This window comes from Pteronotus mesoamericanus, unplaced genomic scaffold (assembly GCF_021234165.1).
Source record: "Pteronotus mesoamericanus isolate MK-2021 breed Mesoamerican mustached bat unplaced genomic scaffold, CSHL_Meso_final contig_101, whole genome shotgun sequence".
Lineage (NCBI taxonomy): Eukaryota > Metazoa > Chordata > Mammalia > Chiroptera > Mormoopidae > Pteronotus > Pteronotus mesoamericanus.
Window position 1 is genome coordinate 16078055 of NW_026555001.1, and position 27372 is coordinate 16105426.

Consider the following 27372-nt stretch of genomic DNA (forward strand, 5'->3'; position numbering starts at 1 on the left):
TCCTTCAGTTTGTGTTGTTACAGGTATTATAAACCATTAGCATCATTTTAGTCTTTGAGTGCAGGAAAAAAATTCTATTAGATATTTTAAAATGCCATTTATTTTATGGTTTGATATCAGACTAGAAATGGTGGTGTTTGTGAATTTTGACAGTTTCCGTGGACAGCGCGGTATGGGCGCGGAACGCTGGCACAGTGGGGCGGTCTCGGGGGGAGAGGGCTGAGGTTAGGGTGTGAGGGGTGCGTGGTGACTGCGCGCTGCAGGCAGGGCCGGCAGGACTTCCGAGCCTTGTATTTCGGGACTGGCGTGACGGTAGAGACCCAGTCAGTTGATTCGGTTCCGCAGTGTCTGAGGCTTTATGAGGCTGTCTCCATCTTACTTCTGAATTAACAAAGAATATATATTATTCTCCCTGCTGCTCGCATGTCCCCTTGCCCCCCACGCACATGCCGCATGCTTTGCAGCGGAGGAAAGGGGAGCAGCAGCTTCACCAGACCAGGAGTTGGCTTCAGCTCCGCTCTCTGCTCCTCTTTAATGGACTAGCTGGCTGCACAGAGACCATCCTGCATGTGACTTTCAGCAGAGTGAGCATTTTTTGTTTCTTAAATGGATTGTGTAGCTTAAGCATGGTTTTACCCCTTTTCTGCAGAGAAGCTAATATGTTGCTACCTTCATGCTTTCTAGGACCTGGCAAGTTTAGTCATTTTGGCAGATTATTTAAGATGGCAAGGAGTTGGAGTGCACATGTGCTAGATGCCAGCATTGCCCTGAGACTAGACTGCAGGCATCCCGATACAGCATTTATATAGTCACCTCAAGAGAAATTGCTGCTGTTAAACAGCTCCCTCCCCTTGATCTCTCTTGGATCCAGGTATCCTGGTTTCCCTTTTACCTTAGAAACATCCATTTCTGATGAATGCCGCTTGGCATACTGCTGACTTGGGATCTGCATTTAGTCTCATTAGGCATTAGATTTAGAGCAACTAATAATATTTTGAATTCTGGCCAGCATCTTGGTTGCTGACTACTGACATGATTATCAGGAACCAGGCATTTTGAACCCATACTTTTAAGGCTTGAGTACTTCTTTGAACTTACCTCATGGCTTTAATTTTTTCAAGAGAATTTTGTTTTAATAAAAATGTTTACTTTTTGAGCTAACTCCTTCCCCTACTTAGAAAGCAGGTTTATCACTAAAATGCAACTATCTTGTGGCTTTAATTTTTCTTTTGGTTAAGGATTTAGTGAATGGGTTTTAGCTTCATTCTTCATTCAAAGGAAAGCTCTAAGCCATTTATTCTGAAAATGTAGTCAGATGAAAATATGAGAGAGCCTGTTTTCCTTGGCAATAAAAAATAATCAAGTAAATGCCTGAGTAGTAAGAATCCTTTTTAGCTCTCTGTGAGAAAGAAGAAACCTTGAGTTAATATTTTATGTAATCAATACAGTATATGCTGTTAAGCATTGATTGGGAAGCAGAATAAGAATATAAGAAATAATTCTTGGTCTCTATCGCCCAGAAAATTATAATTACAGAATAAGAAAACAATACATTAGCAAGTATAAACCCATAAGGCCCAGGACATGGCTTGGCTCTTTCCCCTGTTGTAGGTAGACAATGGCCAGCGCCGCTCTTTTGTGTTGCCATTCTGTATTCATGTTCACTCCTCTTGGCAGATTTAACTGTTTAATGAATGAAACAGTTCGTATAAGTTGGGCACTTCAAGGCATCTTTTAATAGAAAGAATGTGGACTTGGAGGTTACCAGTCTTTGAATCCTCGCGCCCTGTGTAGCCTAGTACCCAGTTATTTGACTGCATGTCCCTCTGAGCCTTTTTGAGCAACTGAGTTCCCTTGAAATGGGAGCGGTACCTCACAGAGTTGGTGGAAAACTCAGAGTGTACTGTCTGGCCTGTGGACACTCAATAAATGTTAGTTTCCTACTCCTCCCCTCTGACTAGAAATGTTTTTTCTAGACTGAATGATAAAGTGAAGAAGAAAGCTCTGACGACATTTGAAAGAGACTTCATTTTCAGCAACTTGACGGGGCAGCTTGATTACAAGGATTTTGAAAAGTCCGACATGGTGATTGAAGCTGTGTTTGAGGACCTTAGTCTGAAGCACAGGGTGCTAAAGGAGGTAGAAGCGGTAAGTAAGGGCCTGGAGCACTTGAATCCTGGTGTCGCATGTGGGGGACGCAGAGGTGACGTTTTTAAAGGAGCTATAGAAAACTCATGGCTCTTTTTATAGGGCTATTTGTGTCCCAGCCTAAGTTTTTCTGTGAGCTCATTCGCACTGCATATGTTGTAAAGGTCAAATCTAAGTCCTACAGAAAGAAAATCAAATAGCTTGTTACCCGAAGTACAGGCTATGCCAGCCTTCTCCGTCCCACAGTCACCCACACACGCAAACAACCTCCCGGAGCACGTAGCCAGATGCGTTGCTATTTGGCGTTGGCCGTAAGCCATAACCAAACTTCTTCAGGTCTTGGCAGCAGAGAGGGGAGAAAATTTCTCCAGGCAGGATTCAAATGCCTGTTTGTGGAAATACTGCTTTGGTCTTTGCTCCAAATGCTTTACATAGCCAGTCCTTGAGATGGGATGACATGAACAAAACAAAACAAGAAAGGAAGAGTCCAGAAAAGAAGAAATGGCAGAAATCTAGGCATGAGCTAGAGCCAGAGCCTAGACCAGCCTACAGTTAGATACACAGAATGTGGGTTAATAAATGATGAAAACAAAATAGCACTGACTTGGCAGCACGCCAGGTGTCGCAAGCAGCGGGCTGCACTCCTAAGATACCTGGCCGTGGAGACAGCCCCTGCTTTAAAGACTGAATCTAAGGAAGTTCAGGAACAGGGACAGGCAGCTCTGTTTGGGACAGATGCCACCTGTGAGATACAAGTTCCAAAAAGTCTTTCTTTAGACAAAATGTAATGTGGGGTTTAGCTGAGGGAGGAAATTCAGAGAAGCTGGTAGATTTGTGTTCCTTCTCTGTGGGTGGCATTTCAGCCTAGAAATGCAGACGATGTTCCCAGGGCTCTGCTGAGCCAGTGACAGGTAGACTGTGAGAGCAGCAGAAGCAGACACAGCGAGAGTGGGGAGGAGAGCAGTTACCAGCTGACTAGGTGATGCTATTCGCTTTTGGAAAACCTGAGTTTGGGAGGATCAGAATGGAGAAAAGTGTGTTAGGTTTAGCAGTTGGGAAGCCAGTGGTCAAGGAAAAGAGAGAGACCAGATCAAGAGAAGTGCAGACCAGGAACAAATCAGTAGAGTAGTTCCATTGGAAACATAGAGGTTAAGGGAGAAGAGACGAGGCAGGGCCTCGGAGGGAAAGAGAAGTAAAGCAGAGCGGGAAGGCACTCGAGGAAAGTGACCAGAGAGAGACGAGAAAGGGAGGATTCTCAGGGGATCGTTGATTTTTAGTGGATAGTAAGAAAAGAGATGCCAGCTTTGGGTAGGAAGCTATGACGAAAGGTAAAATCCAAAATGTTCTGTATATTTTAGTTTTTTATGTAGCATGTCAGGTGCCTTTACTTTTTTTGGTGAAGCTAGTGGAAATCACCCAAGGTAGGAGATAGTTATTCAGAGAAGACAAGAGTGAGTCTTGTTAGGAGATCATCAAGTTCATCTTCTCATCTGTGTTTTCTTTGTAAGAAAAATTTAAAGTTATATTTACATGACACTTTAAGGATTTAAAACTTCTCTTCCTCTTCTCAGAACTCCTTAGACACTCTTCATAATGCTTGTCTCCGGACCCCTCATGGTCTTGGTTGTTCCTCTTAGTATCTTCATCATGTCCCAGTACTCTATGGCTGCATGACAAGCCACTGTCAAAACAGTTCCCAATTCTGCGCTTTGGGAAGGGCTGAGTAGCCGCGCTGGTCCTTCACTCTGTGGTTTCGCTCAGGGTCACTCAGACGACTGCGTGCGGCCAGAAGCTTGGTCGGGGTCCCTCAATGCCCCTCCACGTGGCCTTCCTCTCCTGGTGGCCTGTCCTCGCTTACTAGACTAGGCAGAACTGATCTGTAGCATGGCTACTGGCTTCCAAGAGAGCAAAAGCAGAGGTTACGGGGCTTTTAAGAGTTGGGCCTGGAATGGGCATAGTCACTTCTGCTGCGTTCCATTGGTAAAAGCACGCCACAGGCTAGCCCAGGTTCAAGGGGAGGGGAAACAGACTCCTCTGGCCGGGAAGACAGCCGGGCATATAAAGGGAAGAGCTGATTGTCGGCCATCTTTGGAGACACTGGTTTGTTCTTCATAAAAAATTTTACCACCAGCCCTGGCTGGTGTGGCTCAGTAGATTGACACCAGCCTGCAAACCAAAGGGTCATTGGTTCGATTCCCAGTCAGGGCACATGCCTGGGTTGCAGGCCAGATCCCCAGTAGGGGGCATTCAAGAGGCATCCACACATTGTTTCTCCCTTTCTTTCTCCCTCCTTTCTCCTCTCTCTAAAAATAAATCTTTAAAAAAATAATTTAACCACCAGCATTGGACACTATACCCCCGTATTGTAACTTAAGACTACATTAGCTTTCTTACAGCCATGGTCTGCTATCAACTCACCTTATACTTATAATTAACTAAAGTTGTGTGATCTTTATCACAGTCTTACTGACAATTCATATCTTGTTCATCAGGTATCTACCCAGTTTTTTTTTGTTGTTTTTTTTTTTAATTTTAATGCAGTACTTTACCTTTATCCGTGTTGTAATTGACCTCATTTTACATTCAGCTTTTCAGCATGTTAAAGGCATCTCAAACCTTGATTCTCATCTTTGTTGTTAGGATGCTGCTTGTCCCAGATTTGTGCAAATGTGGCAGGTGTGCTTTCCATGGTCTCCCAGGCATCTGAGCACAGACATGAATAAGTTGGAATCACGGACAGAATGCTGAGAGGGTCTACATTAGAGACTCTTCTCCAGGTTGATAAAGCTAATAGTTAATAGTATTCATGTACTGGAGATGTAATTATGGTGGTGTATCATTTTTTAGGAACACAGTGTATAAAATGAGACAGGCATACCCTTTATGGCTTATTCTTTCAAAGGTGAAAGGTGGAAATGTCATAAAGCCTTCATGCTTGAGGGCAGATCCAGACAAGAGGAGGTATTTACACCCATGATGGCTCTTGAGATAAATGAGATTTGATTCAAGGCCATCTTTGCAGTGTTTATCTAAGGTGCCATATTTACCTGTTGAGACATGGTCTCCAGATTAGGGTGAGGCGACTGACTTTATGATGGGCTATAACCAGAAGGCTAAGAGGGAAAGAGAACAAGGCCAGCACATCCCCCAGCACGGGTGCCCTGCGTAACCTTAAGTGTCGGGCCAGCGGTGTCTGCTGTCCGAGCAGTTCTGGGCAAGGCGGAGGGCTGGGCCCAGGTGTCACTCATTGGCCTCACTTGGGACCCGGGTCATCTCGCAGACCTATTTGACACATTCTTAAATGCTCTTCCGCTGCAGGTGATTCCAGATCATTGTGTCTTTGCCAGTAACACATCGGCTCTCCCAATCAATGAAATCGCTGCTGTCAGCAAAAGACCTGAGAAGGTAAATTCTGAAGAGAGAAGAACCCTTAAATGTTTTAGGGCTTCAGCCTCACTGATGAAGGCGAAGAACATGAGAAGGGGCTGGTGTGGATTATGAAGCGGATGGGGGTGGTGATGTGTTCTCCAAAACTGGGCACAAAAAATCTAGTACCATGACAAGGGCACAATGCAGGAACAAGTGACATATGGCTAAAAATACCTTATAGGCAATTTGCATCCCCAATGGGTATTACTGTGCAGGCTTAGACCATGAAGCCTACCTTTATTGCAATTAGATATTGAAAGATAGGCCCTCAGAATTGATGTTCTAAAATATCACTTCATCTACATAGCAGACTCTGGGGACTGTCCAGGGAAGGTCTGGTTCCGATCCCACGCTCAGGAGCGGAGGGTCGGGGCGCGTGGTGGGATGTCCCCTACGCGAGGTCGCTTAGACCTTCGACCAGGCCGTGAAGGGGTGGGTGTGGGTGCGCTTTCAGCAATTTGAAATGAGGCCTAGAAATTTATCTTTGGCCTTCTGCTGTCCAAGGTAAAACACTTGTAATCGAGGGAAAGTAAAAACACTCAAGGAGAAATAAGACACCCCACCTCAGGAGGATCCAGTTGGCCTCATCTAACCAGAACCTGCCAAGAGCAGGCAGGAGGTAGAAAAGACTGTAAGAATTTGAAAATGTTAACATACAATCCATGTACTAAGAACACAAAACCTTCCTTATTCCTATGTTAATAGCTGGCTAATGCAGGGTAATCTTGTTTCCTAACACACAGTAGATTAGGGCCTGGTAGAGGCAGGCACAGTGATGGCAGGAAAAGGTCACAGGGAGAAGTGGCAGCTGATAGTGTGACACTAGAGAAGACATAAAAGCAGTAGAAAGGCCAGTGGACAGTCTAGCCAGGTCTCATCACTCAAAGCCCCTCCGTAGCAGTTAAAATCAGCCAAGGAGACCATCGGCGTTCCTGGGACACCAGCACCTCCTTCTCCCCAGTGGCATGGAACAAGCAGCCCACTTTGCCCTCTGGCCTGCGGGTGTTCTGGGTAACTTACTGCCTGCTGGCCTTGTAGCATTCACACACAAGGACGGCCAAAGGGGCACAAGTAGGGGGACCGGCCATCTGCCCAGGTCTGGCGCTTTCCGCCTGCCCTTTCTTCCCCCTGAAAAGCCAGACCCTCTCACCGAAGCCATCAGCATGACTGAAAGTGGGAGCTTCGCTCTTCCCTGATAAATCTAATTTTGTCATTTTCGTAGCATTGTTGGTAAGATCAGTCGCCTGTAATGAAGAGCCCCAGAAGCAGATGGAAGAGGAGTTCTGTAAGCTCTCTGAACATTTTGAACTTTTGATCAGAGAACCATGGAACCAAATCGCTTGACTATAACACTAAGCACTGTTCCTACATCACAACTGCCTTTCTCTCCACTGCTTTCCCAGCAAAAAAAAGAATGCTACCTAAGTTTCCTTCCCAGTGTTCAGTCTGTTGGCTATTTGTTCCCTTGCCAGGTGATTGGCATGCACTACTTCTCTCCTGTGGACAAGATGCAGCTACTGGAGATTATCACAACCGAGAAGACGTCTAAGGACACAACTGCCTCCGCTGTGGCCGTGGGGCTCAAGCAGGGGAAGGTCATCATTGTGGTTAAGGTGAGGAGCTGTGTGCAGAGCGGCAGATCTGGAAAGATTTTATTATGACTCCCCATACCGCCAGGCCTGTTTATAACTCCTCTGCGGCCAACTTTAGATGTGATTTCCCCTTGGTCGCCTACAATGTGGGTAGTGATGCTGACCGTACCACCAGGTCAGGGTCAGAGTGGGGAGTATCTGGGACGTGGCAGGTTCCCCCAGCCATTCTAGATCTTTCAGGCAGTTGTGAAACTATGTGCTGTGTTCTTGGATTCAAGCCCTGCTGCCCTGGCTATGGCTTCCCTTCCAATCTCATTTTAAGGATTCTGATTGAGGTTATAATTGCCTTGAACTTTGAAATGGTATCTGGGGAAGGGAGGCTGCTTTCAGACTCAAGTAGTACCCACAACATAGGGGCCACTAAGTTCTCATTGTCTCCCTCGGCAGGACGGACCTGGCTTCTACACGACGAGGTGTCTCGCACCCATGATGTCGGAAGTCATCCGAATTCTCCAGGTTGGTATTGCTCTTGGAGTGTCAGAGGCATCGTCCACTCTTTCACCAGTACTCCGCACTGGTAATGTCACGATGAGGAACAGCTTCCTTCTAGCGCACTAGCTGCTGACTCTTCTCCAAGAAGGCCCTTTTGTGCCCTCCCTGTCTGCAAGTGGTGGGAAGTCATTGGCGGCAGAATTTTAGCTCTGCTCCCTTAGCTTCCTCTCTGCTCCATTGGGCCAGAGGCCTCCTAACAGGCCCTTCCGTGCTGTTTCTGCATCCCGTTTGAGGCAGAAACCATCAAGAACAGGTCCCGCCTGGTCTTATTGGTGCTACCTCTGCTCCTGTGCAAGCCGACCCCTGCAGTGGCCGTACAGGTCATCCACTGAGCACTTAGACATGGGGATCCTGGGGCCCTGTGGCCTGCTCCTTGGTAATGTCTCTTCTCTCAGCCATGGAAACCAGCCCTGTCCGCCATGGGATCTTGTTGCTACTGAGATTCAGAATTGCAGCCAACAAGGAAATGAAATATTGGTTCGTCTCTAGACTTCCTTAAAGGGCTATAGGTTGGGGAAGGTTGACACTTTACCCATGCGACTCCTGTGCCTCTTGTGTTTCGGTGCTGGCCGGGTGGCACCCAGAAGAGAAATGGGTGTGGCACAAGGCTGTTCCTGAAGGCGAGCACAGAGAGGAGCCCTTGCGGGCAATCAGGGATGGCCTTCCCCTGAGGTCCCTGCTTCCCTTCCCACTCAGGAAGGAGTTGACCCCAAGAAGCTGGATTCCCTGACCACGAGCTTTGGCTTTCCTGTCGGTGCTGCCACACTGGTGGATGAGGTTGGCGTGGATGTAGCAAAACATGTAGCAGAAGATCTAGGCAAAGCCTTTGGGGAAAGGTTTGGAGGCGGAAGCCTAGAACTGCTGAAACAGATGGTATCCAAGGGCTTCCTGGGTGAGTAGCCTCAAAGAAACATGACGGGTGCCATAAATCAAGTTCTGAGCAGTTTCTTGAGACCAAAGAGTACAGAAGGCCCCTGTACATTTCCTAAATATAGATCCCACTATCATGGGAATTTCAAAAATGATTTCATGACCACCTCTCCTTAGCCTGGGCTTATAGATTGTGGACAAAAGGCAGAACTCCGGCCTCCTGAGGCTCTGCCGCCACCTGGCCCAAGTTTCACCAGGCCAACAGGCATTTTCATCCTGCCTCCCGTACGTCTGCGCTCCTGCACTAGCGAGCTTGCATCCGGGGTTTACCGTGTTACCTGGCCACCTATGTGCCGAAAGTAAAACCTCTACACGGTAGCACACAGCCGAGGCCCACCAGAGAGGTGGCTGTCTCTTCCGGCGAAGTCGCAGAGGAATCAGTACTAGAGCCTGGGCGTCCTAGGGCCTGGGGTTGCGTGTCGATTAACACTAATGTCCCCCATTGGCCTTTCCCATCCAGATACACAGATTTCCAAGAAACGATCTTTTTCCCTTCTGTATGACCTCATCTGACAAACACTGGATTCCTAGGGCCAGCTAGGTAAACAAATTTAGGAGTACAGAAGAGAGGCGGGAGCTTCACAGCCGACTAGCAAAGAAAACATTTCTCAGGCCCAGGCTCTGAGAACTTCTAACTCTACCTTTCCTGCTTCTTTTAGGTCGCAAGTCTGGGAAGGGCTTTTATGTCTACCAGGAGGGTGTGAAGAATAAGAACTTGAATTCTGACATGGATAGTGTTTTGGCAAGTCTGCAGGTGCCTCCTAAGCCTGATGTGTAAGTCAGTTTGAGTGGCATGGAAACATTCTCGTCAGCCCAGAGCTTCTCGGCCCCTCCTCCACCTTTGTTACGATCACCATGCCTGACCGAGAAGACGCCCGATGCTGGTGCAGCGCTGTGCACTTCGGCCCTTCCGTGCGCCGTGTCACCGCCACCATCGAGGGTGGAGACCCCTGCTCAGCCTTCCCACTGAAGGCCCCAGAGAGCAACTCAAAAGACCGTTATCCTAGGCCCCTTCAGGCTCCAAACCCTTTATTATCTGTACTTGACCGCTGCTCATGTCAAGAGATACTAATTTTCTACCCTGTGGCAGGCCCTGATCTAGGTAATCAGTTTCGGGCTAATTAGGGCAAGTAGCTCTGCAAAGTCGTCTTTCCAAGGGAAAGTCTGGCTTCCCGGCTGCACCTTCTCTCGAGTCAGAGGCTGGTCCTCATTCACATGTGGCTCCTGGTGACACTCCCCACCCCCACTCCTCCTCTACCTGAATGTCTCTCCCTGTTGACAGCTCCTCTGACGAAGATATCCAGTACCGCTTGGTGACCAGGTTCGTGAACGAGGCCGCCCTGTGCCTGCAGGAAGGGATCTTAGCCACCCCTGCAGAGGGAGACATCGGAGCAGTCTTTGGGCTCGGCTTCCCCCCCTGCCTTGGAGGTTGGTCTCACCAGCTGGGAAGGCAGCTTGCCCTGCCCCAGAGCTCGTGTCGTTGCCTCCCTCACCCCCGTCCTATCTCCCCCTCAGGGCCCTTCCGCTTCGTGGACCTGTATGGTGCACAGAAGGTGGTGGACCGGCTTAAGAAGTACGAGGCTGCCTACGGAAAACAGTTCACCCCATGCCAGCTGCTCATGGATCATGCCAACAGCCCAAACAAGAAGTTTTACCAGTGAGCGGGCCCCATGCCCCGCTCACTCACGCACGAACCCCAACTGCTGGCCGCGCTGGTTCTCCGCCAGACTGGCATCTAGATATTCAGTAACCACAGGAAAACAAGCTCTGACCTTGGGTGTGTGCCTTGATTAAAGTGCCTTCAGCTCTGACGGTCTCTCCCTCTTGATGAAGTCTGGCTGTGTTTACACTTCGTGTCGGCAGGCGGAACCCACCGTCCTCGTGAGTCTGTTAAGCCCCAAGACCCAGAGTGGCAGCGTCACTCCCAGGAGGCCAGTAGTGGCCAACGGTGCTGAGGGCAACTATGCACTTGGCCAAACACAGGATAACAATAAAATCCAAATGTATTTATCAGCCTCCCTGCCTGCCTGTTCCTCTTTCTTGTATTTGCCCTTCTGGTTGAAATGTCTCCTTCAAGGGGTGAGCTGGAATAAAGCCCTATGCGTTTGGGAGGTGTTGAGAGAGTTCTAAGCAGCACCTGAAGAGAGGTAGAGAGAAACTATGACGACGGAAGGTGGTACTTCATGAGGCTAAAGCCTTAGACCTGGCCGTATTTAAACGCTTTGGGCTGGGCCTCTGCTTTCAGTGGGGAAGCGGCCCTGACTGACCGGAGCAGCGAAAGTGCAACAGGTGTGGAGGACCAGGGTAGAAAACAGACTTCCCCTGACGGCGTCTCCACACTGCTGTTTTACCCAGGTTTTTCTCGGTGCGACGTTCACATCTGCTCTTTAGGATGTGTGTGGGGAGGCTGAGATCAATCAGAGGAGATAACGCATTCCTGGTCAGCACCCGCTGGCACCCCTCAGCTGAGCGTGGAGAATTGCTGTATCGTGATCAGGCAGCGCGGGCGAGCCCCGAGGGCTGCCGCGTCGGCCCGCCGCTGCCTCCCCCTGCAAGGGCCCCCGACTCCCCCCGGCCCGCAGTGCACAGCCTTCCTAAGCGCGCTCTGGCGGAGGCGGTGCCCCGCCTGGGTAAGCCGCACCGGGGGCCCTCAGCTCCGTCTGGCAGGAGGATCCACGCTGAGTGTGCAGAATCGTAATTCACGTCCCATCATTCTGCCTTAACGTGGAAATAGTACCAGGCCCGCCTGCCTCTGTGCCAGGTGCAAGTACCTCAGGTATTGCCTGGTCCGGTTCTGTTGTTGGGACTGGCAGGCAAGGACCTTTAACTCAGGCTCCACTAAACACTGACGTTGGTTGCTAGGAAGCCGGGCTCTAAAACAAACCCCCTGAGCCGGGGTTTTCAGGTGACCAGCAGAAGGAAGAGAACTGATCCTCCACACCACGGCCATTAACAGGCTTCTGAATGCGGGGCTCTGAAATCCTAAGGCAGGCGTTCAGTCAGCGCAGGCAGTTGGACTTGGGCCCTGGCTGGTGGCTCGGAACTGTGAAGTCTGGTCTTCCCACTCAGCAGCACTAGGTGAGTGTGCATCCTCCTGAAACAGTGGTGGGAACTGAAAGGTCCCTGGGCAGGGGCTTGTGAGGCGCTTTCAGCAGGGAGTGGGCCTGCACTACCAGCTGCCTCTGGGGACCGTATGAATGGGCCACATACACACCCTTCCAGAGTCCTCTCCTGCTGGAGGCATATCCGTTGTTCCTCCAAAGGAAGAAGGCAGTTGACACCCAGAGTCCCACTCGTACTACTCTTCAGCGGCCTGGCATTTATTTCACTAGTCCTTGAGGGTTCATTCAGTGATGGGCAAGGAACCCAAATGTCTCCACTCAGTTACTGTGCTCTATTTCCTGACTCCCGTCCCCTGGGAGCGGAGGCAGCCTGCTCAGGGCACAGGCACCAGCATGGCTTGGCTACACTTCACACAGAGAGTAAATAAATATCTAGGTTGGCTAGGTAAGGCAGAAGAGAAGGCTGGTGCCTCGGCGGCCTGGCACTCGTGGGCGTGAGAAGTGATGTCGTCCTGGGCAGGAGGGACGGGGAAGGGCAGGGGTATGGGGAGTCGTCCACAGAGGCCAACCCGCTCTGGGTGCCAAGTAGAAGACCATGCTCAAGATCCAGGGCACCCACTGTCACCGCCTACTCTGAGGCACATGAGCACTTGCAGGAGGACTGAGCTCCAGGGCAGAAAAGCCACTGTGCTTTTCCCCAGCTGTCTCGGCTGCACCGGTGACTGGAAACTAGGGGAGGACAGCAGGTGTTTGCCAGAGTCAAGGGGTGGGGGCAGGAGACCGGTGCAGGTGGGAGTCCCTGGAAGCCACTTGCCCCCAGGATCGAGGAGCAGCTGACTCAAATCACCTGCTCTTCCATGGGGTCTTCGCAGACTGGACCGGACCTGGCAGGACGGAGGGCCTATTGCATTGAGCTCAGGGCAGAGGCCTCCCTGACTAGGTAAGAACGTCAAATGCAGAGCTGTGCTCTTTCAGTCATCGTCACGAACCAGCACTCGGAGGTGGAGCCTCGGGGTGGGTGGTACGGGTTTGTACTTGATGGATTTGTGCTCAGGGCCAGGAACCTACCCATGGTGGAGCTGGGGCGGGGGGGTGCGTGGCAGAGATCCCAAAATTGGCACCCCAGCTCAGGCAGCTTAGGCCAAAAGCCTCCAAAGCAGAGGGAAGAGGGCACTTGAGGAATCTGTACTTAGATTATGGACCAGCTTCCCTCCTCTCTAACCTGAACCTACAAACGTGAGAAGTGCAAGGTGTTTGTGAGGCTCTGTCGCAAGGGCGTGGGAAGGTGTTAGGTCACCACGAAGGCCATCTTTTGACCCCACCATGGGCATCGCAGCAAATGCCTCGCCCGGTCCAGGTGCACACTGGGGCCCCCGTCCTACCCCCCATACTCTGCACGCTCAAAGGCCAGCCGTCCCCATGCAGGGGCCTGGCCCCAGGGGACCCCACTTCCAAGTGTGTCTCCCCTGGATGCACAGAGTGGCTACCTAGCATCCTCAGTCTTGGCAAAGATACCCCCTGCAGGCAGGGCCTGCGCACCTGCAGCTGGCAAGGGCCTATGCTGGCATTCCGGCTGCGCAGCCCCAAGCTGGGAAGGTCAGATCTTGGGCCGCCAGCCTTTGATGAACTGCATGATCTTCTTGACCTGAAGCTTGGTGAGGTGGAAGTCGTCTGCCAGGATGTCCTCACTGAGCTGCACAAAGATGCTGCCATCGATGCGTTCTCGGGCGAAGAAGCTCACCACGTCCTCCGAGAGCCCAATGAAGCGCAGGCTGCGAGAGACCTCCTCCAGCGAGAGCGCAGACAGGTCGGCGGGTGGCTGCCAGGGGGCATCCCGGACACCCCAGCCTGTAGCCCCATCCCGGGGGCTGGCCGGAGGCCCTTCTAGGCGCCCTTGGTTGAGGAGGAGTCGTGTGCCCCCTGCCTTGGGCCCCTTCAGGGCCGCTGGTGACAGTGGAGCAGACACCTGCCGCAGCACTAAACCTTCAGGCTCAAAAACCTTGGGAGGTCCAAGTGGTGAAAGGTGGGGTCCAGGCCCAGGTACCCCCGCAGCTCTGGGCTCCTGACAGCGCAGCACCTCAGGCTCTGGAGAACCGCCCTGGCCCAGCTCAAAGGGGTCAAAGGGCTCCAGGGCCGGTTCCTGCCACTCAGAGGAAGAGGAAGAGGAGGTGGGGCAGGAGGAGGTGGAAGCAGCTGAATAGGCCTGGCCTGGCGAGCCTGGGCCTGGGGAATAGGCAGGGCTGGAGGTAGCCACGGCACCTGAAGTGGTTGTGGGCCCAGAAGAGGGGGCCGCTGCGGGGCCTGAGGGGTAGGCAGGCCCGGAAAAGGGGTTGAGAGCTCCAAACGGAGCAAAGCGTTTCTGGGGCTGAGCGGGCTTGAAAAGCGGCGGGCAGCCGTGGTAGGTCTTGACAGGGGTGTCGGCCCCCAAGAGCGGCGCCGCCCGACTGCTCAGGGGCTCTGCGAGGGCCCGCGAGGCCTGGCTGGGCTGCGTGGTGGAGGGCAGGGGCCCCGTGGGTGGGCGGCTGGAGGACTCGCCCACTTTGCAGTCTCCCCAAGTGCATGGGTAGCAGTAGAGGGAGTAGGCATCTGGGGACGGGGAGCCACTGCCACTGCGGGAACCCGTCCTGTGGGCAGAGAGACAGACACACGCGGAAGGGTAAGGCAGAGCAAGAGGGGAACGCGACAGGGCCACCCACGCGACACTGCAAACCGCCGCTCTGCCAGCTCACGAAGGCGGCCACTCTGATCGCAGTGACGCTGGCCCGTACCCAGCCCTCAGGGCCCGGGGCCCTCTGCGGTGGCTCTCCTCTTTCTCCTGGCATCCCCAGCCCCAGGAAAAAGTAAATGAAACTGAATTACAGAAAAAAATTTAAATAGCAAGGAATATTTCATCCCATGGCAGAATTCTAGTCCAGAATGAGCCAGAGCAATGTTCCCATGCCGACCTCACATTTAGGAAAGAAGCAAACTGAAGCAGTACAGTGGAGAGGAAGTGGCTGGGCCTCAGGCCCCCCAAACCCAGTGCCCTCCCCCTCAGTACTGCTCAGACACTTGCCCCCCTGAACCCTTAGCCTGAAGGCTCCCTCTTCCTCGGCACCGACTCCCTCCCTGCCCTCCCCTGCCTCCATCCACCACTACCAGGCAACCCAGGGCCAGGAGGAGGAGGGGCTTACCCATCCTGGAGGCCGGAGGAGTAGTAGGAGAGGCTGGAGCTGGGCGACTGGACAGGCTGGAGCTTAGGGAAGCGCGGGGGCACTGGGGGGCTGCCAGAGAGCCGGCCACTGCCACTGCCGCCCCGGGGAGGCACGGGCGGGGCATTGAGCAGACGGCACTCCTCCTTCACCTGCAAGCAGAGAGCTGTGACTCTCTCTGTCCCTTTCCCAGCTCCTCGGAGACTGACACTTTGCCGCGCTTTGCCCATCACCTCACCCCCCCACCCACCCCCTCCACCCCTTCTCCTCTCTCCAGCCTGTTTCACTCATCAGGAGCCCACAACACATACAGTCTTCTGCTGCCTTGGAAATCCATCAGGAATGTAAGAAAAGAATATGGAAAAGTAGGTTAAAAAAACAATCATCTAAAAAAGAAGAAGAGGGAAAACGCAAGGGTGGGGGGAGAGGGCAGAATTAAAGTAGTTGTCATCTGCGCTGGCTGGTGTGGCTCAGTGGATTGAGCACCTGCCTGCAAACCAAAGGGTCCCGGGTTTGATTCCCAGTCAGAGCACATGCCTGGGTTACGGGCCAGGTCCCCAGTAGAGGGCACGATAGAGGCAACCACACTTTGATGTTTCTCTCCCTGTCTTTCTCCCTCCCTTCCCCTCTCTCTAAAAATAAATAAAATAAATAAAGTAGCTGTCATCTGAATCCCTTCCCTATAGGTCAGACACTCAAAGTGGACTCCATGGGATGTTAGTAGGTGTTGTCCACATTCTGTAGACAAGTGCGGCGGGAAAATTCTGCATTCAACACAGATAAGCAGGTTTCCTTAGTGCGGGACTTCTCACAGCCCTTGCTATGCCAATGCCCTGCAACTCCTAAGTGAAGAGGAGCCGAGGGCTGAAGTCCCACACACATTTACTGAACTTACTTCACCACAGAACCTTCCTTTTGCTAGACAACTTAAAAGGCTGTTCTGTGGAACCTTCTGAGTAACGTTCTACACTCATCGCAAGTTTTCTTTAGCTAGGGACCTACTGGCATCTCTGTCCCACAACTCCCAACGCCGCGGGCCCTGGAAACGCGAACAAGTGCTCTGGCGACCCTTTCCCGTTTTTCTTCTTCCCTTCCCCCTACATCGGCCACCCTCTGTCACACACTCCAAGGGCTGGACGCCCAGGAAAATTCACTTTTCAGACCCAAACGGAGCCTCCTGGCTGGTCCCTCCCTGGAGAACAGCGACAGAGCTCAGCGGCCTGCCCTTCACTGTCGGCCCCTCGACGCGTCCACTCACCGCCTCGGATTTGGGAGGCACGGGAGGAGGCTGCGTCTCGGGCTCCACGCGTGGCGGTCCGGCAGCCCCGAAGGAGATGAGGTCAGGCCCCGGGGGCGGCCGGGGCCGGCCCTCGGCGAGGCCTTCGGCCGCCTGGTGCGCCCACAGCTCCTCGTAGGGGATCTCGGCGGGCGAGGCGGCGGGCTCGGGAGCGCCGGCCCAGTCGGGGCTCACGTACTCCTGGTCGCCTTCGCCGGGCGGGCTAGGGGCGCGGGCGGGCGCGGGGACTCGCTGGGGCGCGGGCAGGCAGAGGCGCGCGCGGCGCGGGCTGGCGCAGTCGTCGGCCAGCTCCGCGGGCGCCTCGCGCACGGCAGTGGAGTACTCGTCGGGGTCGAAGCGCTCGCGGCAGTAGGAGGCGCTGTCGCGCACCAGGCGCTCAACACGCGGGTCCCCGGCCAGCAGGCCCTGCGGCAGCGCGAAGCGCGGCGTGTCGGTGAGCAGCAGGAAGTGCAGGGGCGCCGGGCCCTCGCGGCGCAGCGCCAGCCCCAGGACCACGGTCTTGGAGATGATGCTGACCAGCTTGTAGCAGTGCCCCTCCCGCACCGGGTGCAGGTCGTAGGGGTTGCGCGGCGGCCGGCTGGGCACCAGCACGTTCACCGGCAGCCGCACGCGCTCGATGATGGCGCGCACCGTGTGCTCGCCCTCCTGCATTTGCAGCTCCAGCGGGCTGCGCGTGCTGAAGCGACCCTGGCACTGGAAGGGCAGGCTCAGGCTCTCGTTGGTGCGGTGGTTCATGCAGATAAGGCAGGGCATCTTGCCTTTGATGGGCCTGGCACCCCCGCCCGCGGCCCCTGCGCCCCCCGGCCCGCCCGCCCCGGCCAGGGCCCCTGCCCGGCCCAGCTTGCGCAGCAGGGTGGTGAAGCGCGAGCGCTCCTTGGTGGTCTTGGCGCACAGGATCTCGGCCTGGCCCATCAGAGTGAGCTCATCGCCCGCGTGCAGCGTGAAGTTGTACACCTCGCTGTCCTCGCTGAACTCTCCCGACACCACCTGGGGATCCCAGAAAAGGCGAGGCCTTAGCCAAGGCCCCAGGGAAAGCCAGCCCTGTGAGGCCCTCTGGGATCCAGGAGGGCAGCCTCGGGGTTTCCCAGGGCTGAGGCCAGATCAAGAGCATTTGATTGAGGGGCACAAGGTGGGGGCGGGGTCAGGGACCCTCGTTCCATCCTTGAGAGGCCACATAGTGGCTGTGCAACATTAAATGAGTTATCTCTGGAGGCCTTAGTTACCTCATCTAATAACACTTGGAAGAGTTGCTCTAAGGATTAGACTATATGTATAGTGACATACTTTGAAAATATTCAGTAAGTGACAACTTTTTTATCATTATCTCAGTAATGTGGATGATAATGCTCCATCCATTCTAGAAGGCCACTGAGAAGTGAATTGATGGATAAGAAAGGGTTTGTAAAGAGCTATTATTGCACACAAGTAGAGGGCCGCTTGCATTCTGCCCCCACGCCCATTACCCCTACTGGGGGACAGCTAGGACAGGCTTCCTGAAAGGCCTCTAAGTCAGGGCAGGACCTTCCCCACACTTCCTCCTGCTTCACCACCTTTTGCAGGAAGTTCTTCCGCCCAGTAGGTCACCCAGCTCCTTTGTCATGGCCTGATTTTGCCTAAAGGAACTGTCAGAAGTCACCACATGATACCTTCTACCTCCTGGACCCTGAGGCAACCCTCCAGCCAGGGTCAGAGTTGCTCTGAAGGGAAGGGGCAACCTGGGGCCACCATGCCTGGTGCCAGAAAGACTGACCTTGACACTGAAGGTGATGGCTTCCATCACAAAGATGCGGTCGGGGAAGACGCTGGCCACCTCCTCCACGCTGCTGAAGTACCTCACTGGCTCCCGCACGTCCCGGGCCTGTTCCAGAAGCTTGAACTTCCCTGCACAGGAGGAAATGCAAGCCGCTAGGGTGGGCCTGCTTGCTGGGGTCCTGGCCCGCATCCCAAAAGACCTCGTGGTCCCTCCTTATTGCTCCCCTCACCTCGGCCAGCCTCTCTGGAACTTGGGTGGGCAGAAGGGCAGATCTGCGCCAGTGTGGTGTGGAAGGGGCTGGTTGGCTGGCTCAAGCCTCAGCAGGAGGTGAGCACAGGCCCCTAGCAACCAGAGCCCTCTCCCTGTGGAGAGCTGTGGCTGTGTGATGAGGCAGGCGTTCCTGCCTTCCCAGAGACACCCAAGTACAAACTGGAATCCAAATAAATACTTGGACACAGAGCTGCCCTCCGACCAAGCATCACCGCGGCACTGGGGATGCTGGCTCCTAGCTTGGTCCCAGACCCGCTCTGACTCTGTATGACCCCAGACAAGTCCCCTCCCCAATCTGGGCCTCCAAGTCCTCATCTGAGGAGGTTGTGACAGATGGTTCTGGTCCCCACCTGGACTGGCTTGCTGTGCATCTGCCTTGGGTTGCCGAGGCACAAGACACATGGGGCAGGCTGAGGCCCAAACTTAGAGGTCCGGGGAGAGCCACTCTGCCCCCGGCTCTGTTCCCAGAACCGGCCCTCATCCAAAATTCAGCTCCACTGTCCCAGAGGCCTCTGATCTGAGCCCAGCAGAGCCACCTCCCACAGCGTAGGCCTTACCCCGCTGCCACCTAGCGTTCTGTAACTGCACTGGCTCCGCGGATGCCTCCAGCAGACCCAGACCTTAAGAAATGGTGATAATCCATAAGGCTAACACCCCTGGGTAGCTGTCTCACCTCACCGGCCACACACATTTTATGTGCCCACTACATGAGCACAGGGACAGGCTGTGCACTGCTCTGACGTCTGGACAGATCGTTTCTTCTCAGGCCTGACGCAGAAGGAAGAGAGTCTTGTAGAGGTGAGGGGACAACAGGCTGAGAGAAGACAAGGTGACTCTAGCTTCTGCGGCCTTCCTGGTGGTCGCTTCAGTCACAGTCTGTTCATTTGCTCATTCCACAAGCGTCCATGGAGCACCCACCCTGCGCCAGACACTGGGCTAGGCCCAACAGAGGCTGCCAATCTGGGTAAAACATAGGCTGTTCTCGACGAGTTCCAGATGGAGTAGATATGGCGACAGTGAGCACCCAATGATGGCAGGATGTGACAAGTGCTACAACAGACTTGTGACAAAAGAGCTAGAGGACTGCTGGGTTGGGGGAAAGCTGCCTGGCAGTTTGAAGGGACCTTAAGAACGAAAAGAGTTTCACAACACGCCTGTGGCCAGTCCACGTGGAAGAGAATGAGCACAAACGGAATCACAGAAGCGGGCTGCCTGCCCCAAATGGTGAGCGCCCAGAGGGCGGGGCCCGGACGGGAGGTGAGGTAGTCAGCCGCTGGGCTGTGAACGGCTCTGAACGGAACGCCCAGAGAGGCCCGTGGAGGGAGGCTCGCCAGGCTGGGGCGACTCGCGAGGGGCCGCTGGGAAGAAAGGGACTCAGCTACCAGCCTGGTCAGAAATGGAGCCAGCGGAGCTATTAAGCAAAACTGGAAACCCAGAAGGAACAGGTTGTGGGGCTGGGGCTGGGGCAGCACAGACTGAAGGTCACAGGCCCACAAGAGGCAGTAGGATGGTTCAGAGAAGATGGAGAGGCTTAGCCCTTTGGGGACTCCCTTCCCAGAAAAATGCTCATAGTGACCTCTTAGCATGAACAAGTACCATTTTGTATTCAGTGCCAGGGGTTCCTGGAGCCCCCAAACCCAGCCAGAAACCAAGACTGAGATCCACCCTTCCCCACAGCACACGGGGTAAGGAGCAGAGGGCCAAAGGCAGAGCCGGCAGCATCAACACCTAGGAGCAGGAAAAGAACTGAGAGCCAAGAAAAAGAAGGGGAAATGCCCAAGAGAAAGCAGGGAGGAGAGGCCCGGGTCTTGCCCTGACCACTCGGAGGCCCTGGTGGGAAGAGGCCCGAATGTGCCACAGCCCTGGAGGGCAGAGGGGCAAACCAGGGAGAGGACCTGGCCCGGAGCAGTGGTCTGAGGTCAGGGAGCAGGAATCAGGGTCCTCTGCCATCCAACAGTGAGTGGTCCCCTCCCCCACTGGGCCTCCTCCCCCATATCCGCGCACCCCCGCCCTCCACAAGCAGCCAAGCAGGGAGAAATGCCCGCTGCCCCCTGTGGGGAGAGCTGGAGCCAAATCAGGGCTGGAGCCAGGGAGGATGTGGCAGGGAAGATCGATGTAACCATGGTAGCCAGCACCACCCCCTCCGCTGCAGCCTGGAGCCCAGCACCGGTCATTACTGCCCGGAGGAAGGAAGGGAGACCTCCCGGGAGTGATGCTCCGGCCCCTGGAAGCCTTTTCCTCCCCCTGCAGCCCCTCCAGGGGCAGCTTCCTCTCCTGCCTCCATCTATGTGAGACCCAAGGTCCCTGAGACTCTAGGGACCTGCCCAACCCAAGTCCACCCCTCCTCCCTGCCCTTCGTTCTCAGAACACAACCTCGCTGGCCTGAGGGCCCTTCCAGCCTGACAGGCTTTGCCTATCACCTCTGCGCCCAGCACCTGACCCGAGGCAGATGCTCCATAAAGAACGGTAGGTAAAGCACTAAGTATGGGGTCAGGACAGACCAGGCTGAATTCCAGCTCTGCCACCCACCAGCTCTATGACCCTGGGCAACTCACTCAATCTCTCTGGGCTTCCATTTTCCCATCTGCAAAATGGAAGCATGCTACTTAGCTTCCAGGGTAAGTCTGCCAGGGCTCCGCAGGGCCCTCGGCAACGCTGGGGAAGCAGTTTGGCCCGGCAGGGCCTGTGCGTGGCTGTCTCAGGGATGCCAGGTGTCCCCATTCCCAGGGCAGTGGGCGGCCTGAAGCCTTGAGTCCCCCACTCTCCTCCCCATCCCCGCCTTGGTCGTGGCTCTATCCGCGGTCCAAGGCCAGCCGCCCCTGCCCACCCACACAATTATTAATTCATCAAGAGGAACCAGTTCCAAGCTGTGCACTCAGCTCCCTCGTTAACCCACCAGCCGGCCAGCCCCTCCCCCTCTGAGGGGGCCTCGACCTCCCCTCCCCCATGCGGGGAGGCCTGGCCACCGCAACGACAGGGCTGGGCGGCAGCGTCCCTGCAGCCAGCTGTCACCCCATGGCCACGCTGCGCCCGCACACTTGGGAGCACCAAAAGGCAGGGGGAAAGCGCTGGGAGCCCCCTGGACCCATGGTTCTCTAGATGGCTCTGTGCCTTAGTGTCCCAGATTTTTAATGACACAAACAAAATTGTCACGATCCCTTAAGTCACATTTCGGTCGATGAGGACTATTCCTAAATCTTTGCTTTTTTTATCCCAAGAAGACGACCTGGGACCTCTCCCTGGGCCCACGGCAGATACCCAGGCTGGGAAGATCCTAGCTCCGGGAGGCCCCTCAAGGCTTCAGGCCCAGGACAGGGCCCAGTGCCAGGTCAGAAAGACACTTGAGAGAGTCGCCGCACCTCTTCAGTGGGGCGTTGGAATGAGCAGGGCAGTGTAAAGAGCGGGAGCATGTAGAGCTCAGTCCTGTCCCACGGGTTAGGGGAGACTCAGGCTGTTCCCGGAGAGGGAACAGCGTCCCCGTGAGGAAGAGACTATGAGCCTTCCCCACTCAAAGGGGTCCCAACCTTTGTTGGTGGGCGGGGCGGGAAGAGGAAGGGATACCAGTTAAAACAGAACTGAGCTTGTTACTGAGGTTCCTGGGGTCTGTTTCCTTCTGAGAGAAATAGAGGTGATAAATTAAATGGAGTTTCATCAATGTAAAATGAAAGGGCTGTACTTTGTTTTTTTAAGAGCATAATCCTTTCTTCAAACAAAGTCTTATGTAGGGTGTCACCACCACATACAACAGAGAACAAAGGGAAAGTCCATTCGCATAATCTTATTTAAAAGTCTAAAAGTTTAACATTCTAAAGTCAATCAATGAAAACAACACGTTTAACACTAAAAGTGGGAAAGACAAGATTAAAGCTTTAACCAATGTCGCCCCAATAAATTCAATAAAAGAAGAAAATAATAATAATCAAAGACGAAAGCTGATGCGCGCAGCCAGATTATTAGCCTGAGCATCTCTGTGTTTCTGAAGTTTTCTGGTTGCGCGGTACTGGGAGGGGCTGGCGGGGTGTTCTCTTCAAGGGTCTGTACAAAATAGGCAGCTCCAGGTTGGATCTGTAGCAGTTTAATAAGACTATGGGTACTTTTTAAAATCAGCTTAAAATCTATTTTAAAATTAAATGTGAATCAAAGGTTTGCAACCAGAAACCGGGGGCTCCGCACAGGAGTATGAACACTGGGCCCTAACTCAAACCCTAACGCTAGCCCTAGCCCTAACCGCAGCCCTGCCCTCCCTCATCCCACAGCTGCCCCCAAGCCTTCCCTACCCCCACCCTCCGGCCTGCCACCCCCAACAGCTTTACACCATCTGTCCCTGGCCGGCACACCTGGGTACTGCAGGGGGATGTCAATCTTGGGCCCAATGACGTAGTGGCCTTCCTCCAGTGTGTGGGCTGTCACGGTTGTCCACTGGCGGCAGGAGTGAATGAGCAGGATGTCTCGCTCGCTGACACCCTCAGCATACTCCCCTGGGAAGGGAAAGAAGGATGGAAGAGGAAGGAAAGGAAAAGGGAACAGTAGGAGGGGCAGAGAGAACAGGCAGGATGACCTCCTCACCTTCTCACCAAGGCCCTTCCCAGGGACAGCTCCCATGACCCCTGTCCAGTCAGCAATGCGCTAGGAACAGGCGGACTGCCAGCTGCGGCCTCAGGGCCGGGGCAAGCCCCTGTCTCGGGGCACAGGCTCCTGGTGGGGCCCTAGAACCTGCCCAGCCGCCGTCCTGCATTCACCACTTGCTTGGACTGCCCTCCGTCCCGGACCCTGTGCTGGGCCAGGGCCTCCGGGCACATGAGGCCAGCCCCTCGCCTCCAGGACCCCTTGCGCCCGGGGGAAGTGGGAAAAGATGTGAACAAAGAATACAGGCCAAGTGTGAGGGGCTGCGTGGAGGGTGGCGGGGCTCACGGAGAACAGCAACGAGCTGAGAGTGGGGTGAGGAAGGGAGACTTCACTGAGGAGCAGACACTTAAGGTGGGCCTCAGAGACACCCGCCATGACAGTAGCAGAATTCTCAGTCCCCAGGTCAGTGGCTAGCCCAGGCAAGGGGGATCTGGTTGGAGGAAGAGACAGAGACCCAACGGCGCTGTCCTCTGCAGGTCCCAGCTGTGGGGGCTCCCCCAGAGCCACAAGTCACTTGGACCAGGAGAGTGACAGGGCTTAGAGGAGCTGATTCGTGGGTCTCTTAGGGGCAGCCCCTTTCCACCCACTGCCGCAGGGGTCTTCTGCTTTCAGGGGACCTCAAAGGAGATGCTGTTCCTCGGCCCTCCGTCAGCCCTTCAGGCTCCCAGTCTCTGGAACACAGTGATGACTGCTGCAGAAGGGGGTGGGTTTAGAAGCGGGGAGGCGGTAGTCCTGGGGGGGAAGCTGCACTGGGGCAGAGGTGCTGAGAGGGGCCTGGGCCCCTGGAGCCTCCAACCCCAGCAACGGTTTCCAGGGGAGCAGGCGGGGCTGGCCCAGCTTCCAGGAAGCTGGTGGAGCGGCCTCCCGGCTGCAGCTGGTGGGCAGGGTGGGGGTGGGGCTGCCTCCTTCCCAGCCCCCTCAGACACAACTTACTAAATGTCTGCCATCCGCCCAAATGGGAAACGGTTTGCTCTGATGGCTGGATGCTCCGGGACGTGGGGGTGGGGGTGGGGTGGGGGAGGGGAATGCGTTCAGGGCTGTGGGAGGCCTCGCTTTCCCACTGTGTGTTTGGGGGGGGCGGTTCTGTGCCTTCCTCCTGGTTCAGAGGAAGCTCTGCTATTCTGCAGCCTCCTCTTACAGCTCTCCTAAGGCCCAGCCCACCCTTCTGCACACCCACAGACATGGGTCATGGCCACTAACAGTTGAGCCAGCGCAGCCACCTGGCCCACAGTGAGAGGGGCTTGTCACTCCAATGGCACAACTCAATCCTATGGTCCCACTAAGGGGCCCCTCCAAATGCATAGGCACACAGGGACCTTTAAGACTTCAAGACACACTTTCGATCACAGATTCACGGTCCCACAGCCACCGCTGTCACAGACACCTGGGCCATCACACCAGTTGCTCATTCGCTCATTCATTCATTCAACGGGTCAGTCCGGCCACAACCTTTGTTAGGCAGGATGCCCCCTTCGCGGAGCCTGCAGCCCAGTGCGAAGACAACGCACTAACCATCCTACCAGGTGCGCACAGGAGGAGACAAGTCAGGGTGCCGGAAGTACCAAGGGAGCCCAAAGGAGGCCTGGCCATACTGGGGCGCTCAGAAAGGACCCTCCCCGGGAGGCAGGGATGCCTAGAAGGACGTGTGGGAAGGGGCCCCGCATATGCCATTCACACGCGGACATATGCACCCTTAATGCAGACAAGCACCGTCTCGGGATCCCACGCTCACGATCCAGAGAACAAGAAGCGGGGCTGCGGGGTACCCCTGTCCCACCGCCCGGATACGGTCACAGCCGCTCCCTGTGCCCACGCCGGGCCGCCGCGGGTCGCAGGAGGGGCTGCCGCCCCCGCGGAGAGGAGAGAAGAAGAGGCTGTGGCCGCGGACCCCATTAGCATTCAGGGAAGCGAGTGTGCCAACGCGGGCCAAACCCCTATTCTTCTCACACACAAAACCCCCGGCCTGGCTGCCAGCCCCGGCTCCTGCCCCTCCCCCAGCCAAGCAGCCCCCCTTCCCGCACACAGTCCCCTTGCTCCGTGCAGCCTCCGGGCGTCCCCTCTCGGGCCCCCAGGCGAGGTTCCATCATCAGAGCAACCCCGGCCTCCGGGCCCCACGGCGAAGTGGGGCAAGATGTGGGGGGAGGGCTGGGGGCTCCAGGACACGCCCGGAGGGAGGGCTCACCCATTAGGGCCTCTCCTCGGGGTGGCCTGCTCGCCCGGGCCCAGAGGTGCTCCCGGGGCGCGAAAGGAGGATGCGAGAAGGGTCCCGAGAGGGGCTGGGGGGCGGCGGCCGTGGGAAGACAGAGTCCGCGGCCCCAGGGAAGCGGGGGGTCTGAGGTGAGAGGTGGGAGACAAAGGGGCGGAGGGGGCGCGGCCCAGGCGGGGATCCGGGGGTGGCGAGGGAAAGGGGCGCACCGACGGGGCGGCGCGGACGCGGGGGCTCGGCCGTGCTCCCAGTTCCAGCTGGGCCGGCAAACTCCGCCCCAGTCCCGGTCGCAGGCCCTGTCCTAGTTTCTGTCCCAGGCCCGTCCGCGGGGCGCAGGACCAGGCGGACCCTCGGCGGGTGGGCCCCCGGTCGCCCGCGGAGATGCACAGGAGCTGCGCGGCGCCCGGGCGGAGCGGGGGCGCGCGGGGGCCGCTCCTACGGTCCCGCTAGCACCACCTGCCTGGAGCGTCCTCGGCTCCCCCGCGGACCCCGGCCGCCCTGCCCAGCACCCCCGGTACCTGGCCCGAGGCAGGCGAGCGTGGGCAGGCGGCAGCGGCTGACGATGAGGTCGAGCGGGAAGGCGACCATGCTCCAGCGCAGGCCGGCCAGGCCGGCCGCCAGCTTGTCCATGGCATGGGCGCCTCCGGGGCCGCCGTCCCGGGCCCCCGACGGCCAGTCCCGCGCGGCCGGGGTCCCGCGCCCGCCGCCACCTCCTGGGGCCGCCGCGGCGTTCCCCGCCTGCCGGCCCGGCCGGGCAGCGGGCGTCACGTGGCCGGACCCCCGCGGGGCTCCGGCCCCCGCCCCTCGCCCCACCCCCGGGCCGCCGCCGCCGCTGCCAAGTCCCGCCTCCCGCCGGGCCCGCGGCCCGGCCCCAGAGCGAGCAGCCAGGTGACAGCCGGGGACCGAGCGTCCGCGGCGAGGGTCTGGAAAGGAAGCCGAGAGGCGAAGCGGCATCTGCGGGGTCGCAGGGTGGGGATGGGGTCCCCGCCCCGCCGAGTGGGTCTGGGTCCCCTCTCCCTGCGGTGGCGTGGCCTCCAAGGGCCGCCGCCCAGCCGCGCCCGATCCTGCTCCACGTCCCACGGCTCCTGCCCTGAATTCAGCCACTGCGACCCCAGCAGCGGTAGCTGCCCCTGGGACCTTTGTCATCTCCAGCTCCACAGCTCCCGGCGAGGCCACCGCATTAAACCTCATTTACTGACGAGCAAACGGAGGCTCCAGCGACGACACGCGGCCGCGGGGGCCTTGAACGCAGGTGTGACTGCACATCCTACTGCCTTCGCCGGTCGTCGCCGCCACCTCGGCCGCCGCCGTGGAGCGCGTTCCAAGTTTCCAGCGCCCCCGCACGGATGGTCCCAAGTCCTGCGACCCCGCGAGCTCGGGCCCGGACAGAGCCCCCGGGAGGGAGGGACAGGGTGGCTCCCGCTCGGCAAATGAGGAAACCGGGGTGCAGGCGTCACCCTGGTGCCGTCCTCTCTCCGGGGGGGCCCCTCTCTTAATTTGCTCTTCCTTTTCTGTTCTATTCACCTCCTCCTTCCAAAACCCTTCTTGTCTTGGGCTCCGGAGCTCCCTTCGGGAAGCCCTTCCCAGAAGCTACGGTGGCCCAGGGCTCGGCCCCCGGCCTCAGGACCGCCTTCCCCTGGGGTGTCTCCGCGGCGCCTCTGCAGGCGATCGGGCCGGTGCAGGCCTGTCGCGGGAACAGCCAGCCGCGACGGCTGCGTGGCCGTCAAGAAGCTGCAAGGGCTCCGTGGACTAGTCCTCCGCCTCAGGAGCCCCGGGAGACTCCCCAACGCAGACGCACAAACCCCTCTCTTCCCAGGTGACTGACATCCCCCTGCCTATGACCCGAACCCCGAGAGAAATGGCTCCAGGTAAGATGAACACAACTTCTCATCAGGAAGAGACAGTTCAGATCATTGAACAGCGTCCATCTTTTGCAGAGAAACGGAGACTCCAAGAGCAGAGAAGCTCTGCTGCAAGATCACAGCGCCAGAAAGAAGCAGAGCCGTGACCCGAAGGCAGGCCTCGCAGCTCGTGCTAAAGCCCGACCCCGGCCGGGCAGGAGCGCCCGCCGCGGGAGGCTGAGCAGCTGCCCGCGGGCTTTCTCCGCTGTCCGCCCCGCAGAGCTGTGACTTGGGGTAACCTGGGTGGACAAGAGACCCAAGCCCACTTGGGTCTGTGGGGATGGGTACCCGAGGGACATGGGTAGAAGAGAAGAAATTAGAGAAATGTGAAAGGAAAGGAGTCTAGAGGAGAATAGAGGGTCTCTGAAGCGGGAGGTCGAGGAGGCAGAGTGAATGAAAAGGGGTCTAACTTACA

General features: G+C 56.2%; 2 protein-coding genes across 2 annotated transcripts in view; one reads left to right on the forward strand and one right to left on the reverse strand.

Annotated features, from left to right (window-relative positions):
• HADHA (hydroxyacyl-CoA dehydrogenase trifunctional multienzyme complex subunit alpha) overlaps positions 1-10661 on the forward strand; it is a 34316-nt gene extending 23655 nt beyond the window's left edge. Inside the window, exons 13-20 of the mRNA XM_054568864.1 lie at positions 1977-2148; positions 5467-5553; positions 7050-7190; positions 7617-7685; positions 8418-8613; positions 9311-9425; positions 9934-10079; positions 10167-10661. Of these exons, the coding sequence (XP_054424839.1) occupies positions 1977-2148; positions 5467-5553; positions 7050-7190; positions 7617-7685; positions 8418-8613; positions 9311-9425; positions 9934-10079; positions 10167-10312 (1072 nt within the window). The 3' untranslated portion in view covers positions 10313-10661. The remainder of the gene's footprint in view (positions 1-1976; positions 2149-5466; positions 5554-7049; positions 7191-7616; positions 7686-8417; positions 8614-9310; positions 9426-9933; positions 10080-10166) is intronic.
• Positions 10662-13024: 2363 nt separating this feature from the next.
• On the reverse strand, positions 13025-25686 carry GAREM2 (GRB2 associated regulator of MAPK1 subtype 2). Its single transcript, XM_054566350.1, has 6 exons — positions 25575-25686; positions 22562-22702; positions 17952-18082; positions 16163-17188; positions 14887-15056; positions 13025-14337 (listed from the first exon to the last, which is right to left on the reverse strand). Exons 1-6 carry the CDS (start codon positions 25684-25686, stop codon positions 13311-13313), a joined length of 2607 nt encoding a protein of 868 aa, XP_054422325.1. The 3' UTR covers positions 13025-13310.
• Between the last annotated feature and the right edge of the window lie 1686 nt (positions 25687-27372).

Coding starts and splice junctions, on each gene's coding strand:
- GAREM2 (XM_054566350.1), bottom strand. CDS start 25,686: ATGGACAAGCTGGCGGCCGGCCTGGCCGGCCTGCGCTGGAGCATGGTC. Junction 22,703..25,574: donor GCTCGCCTGCCTCGGGCCAG/GTACCGGGGGTG, acceptor TTCCCTTCCCAG/GGGAGTATGCTGAGGGTGTC. Junction 15,057..16,162: donor TGCCTCCCAAATCCGAGGCG/GTGAGTGGACGC, acceptor CTCTGCTTGCAG/GTGAAGGAGGAGTGCCGTCT.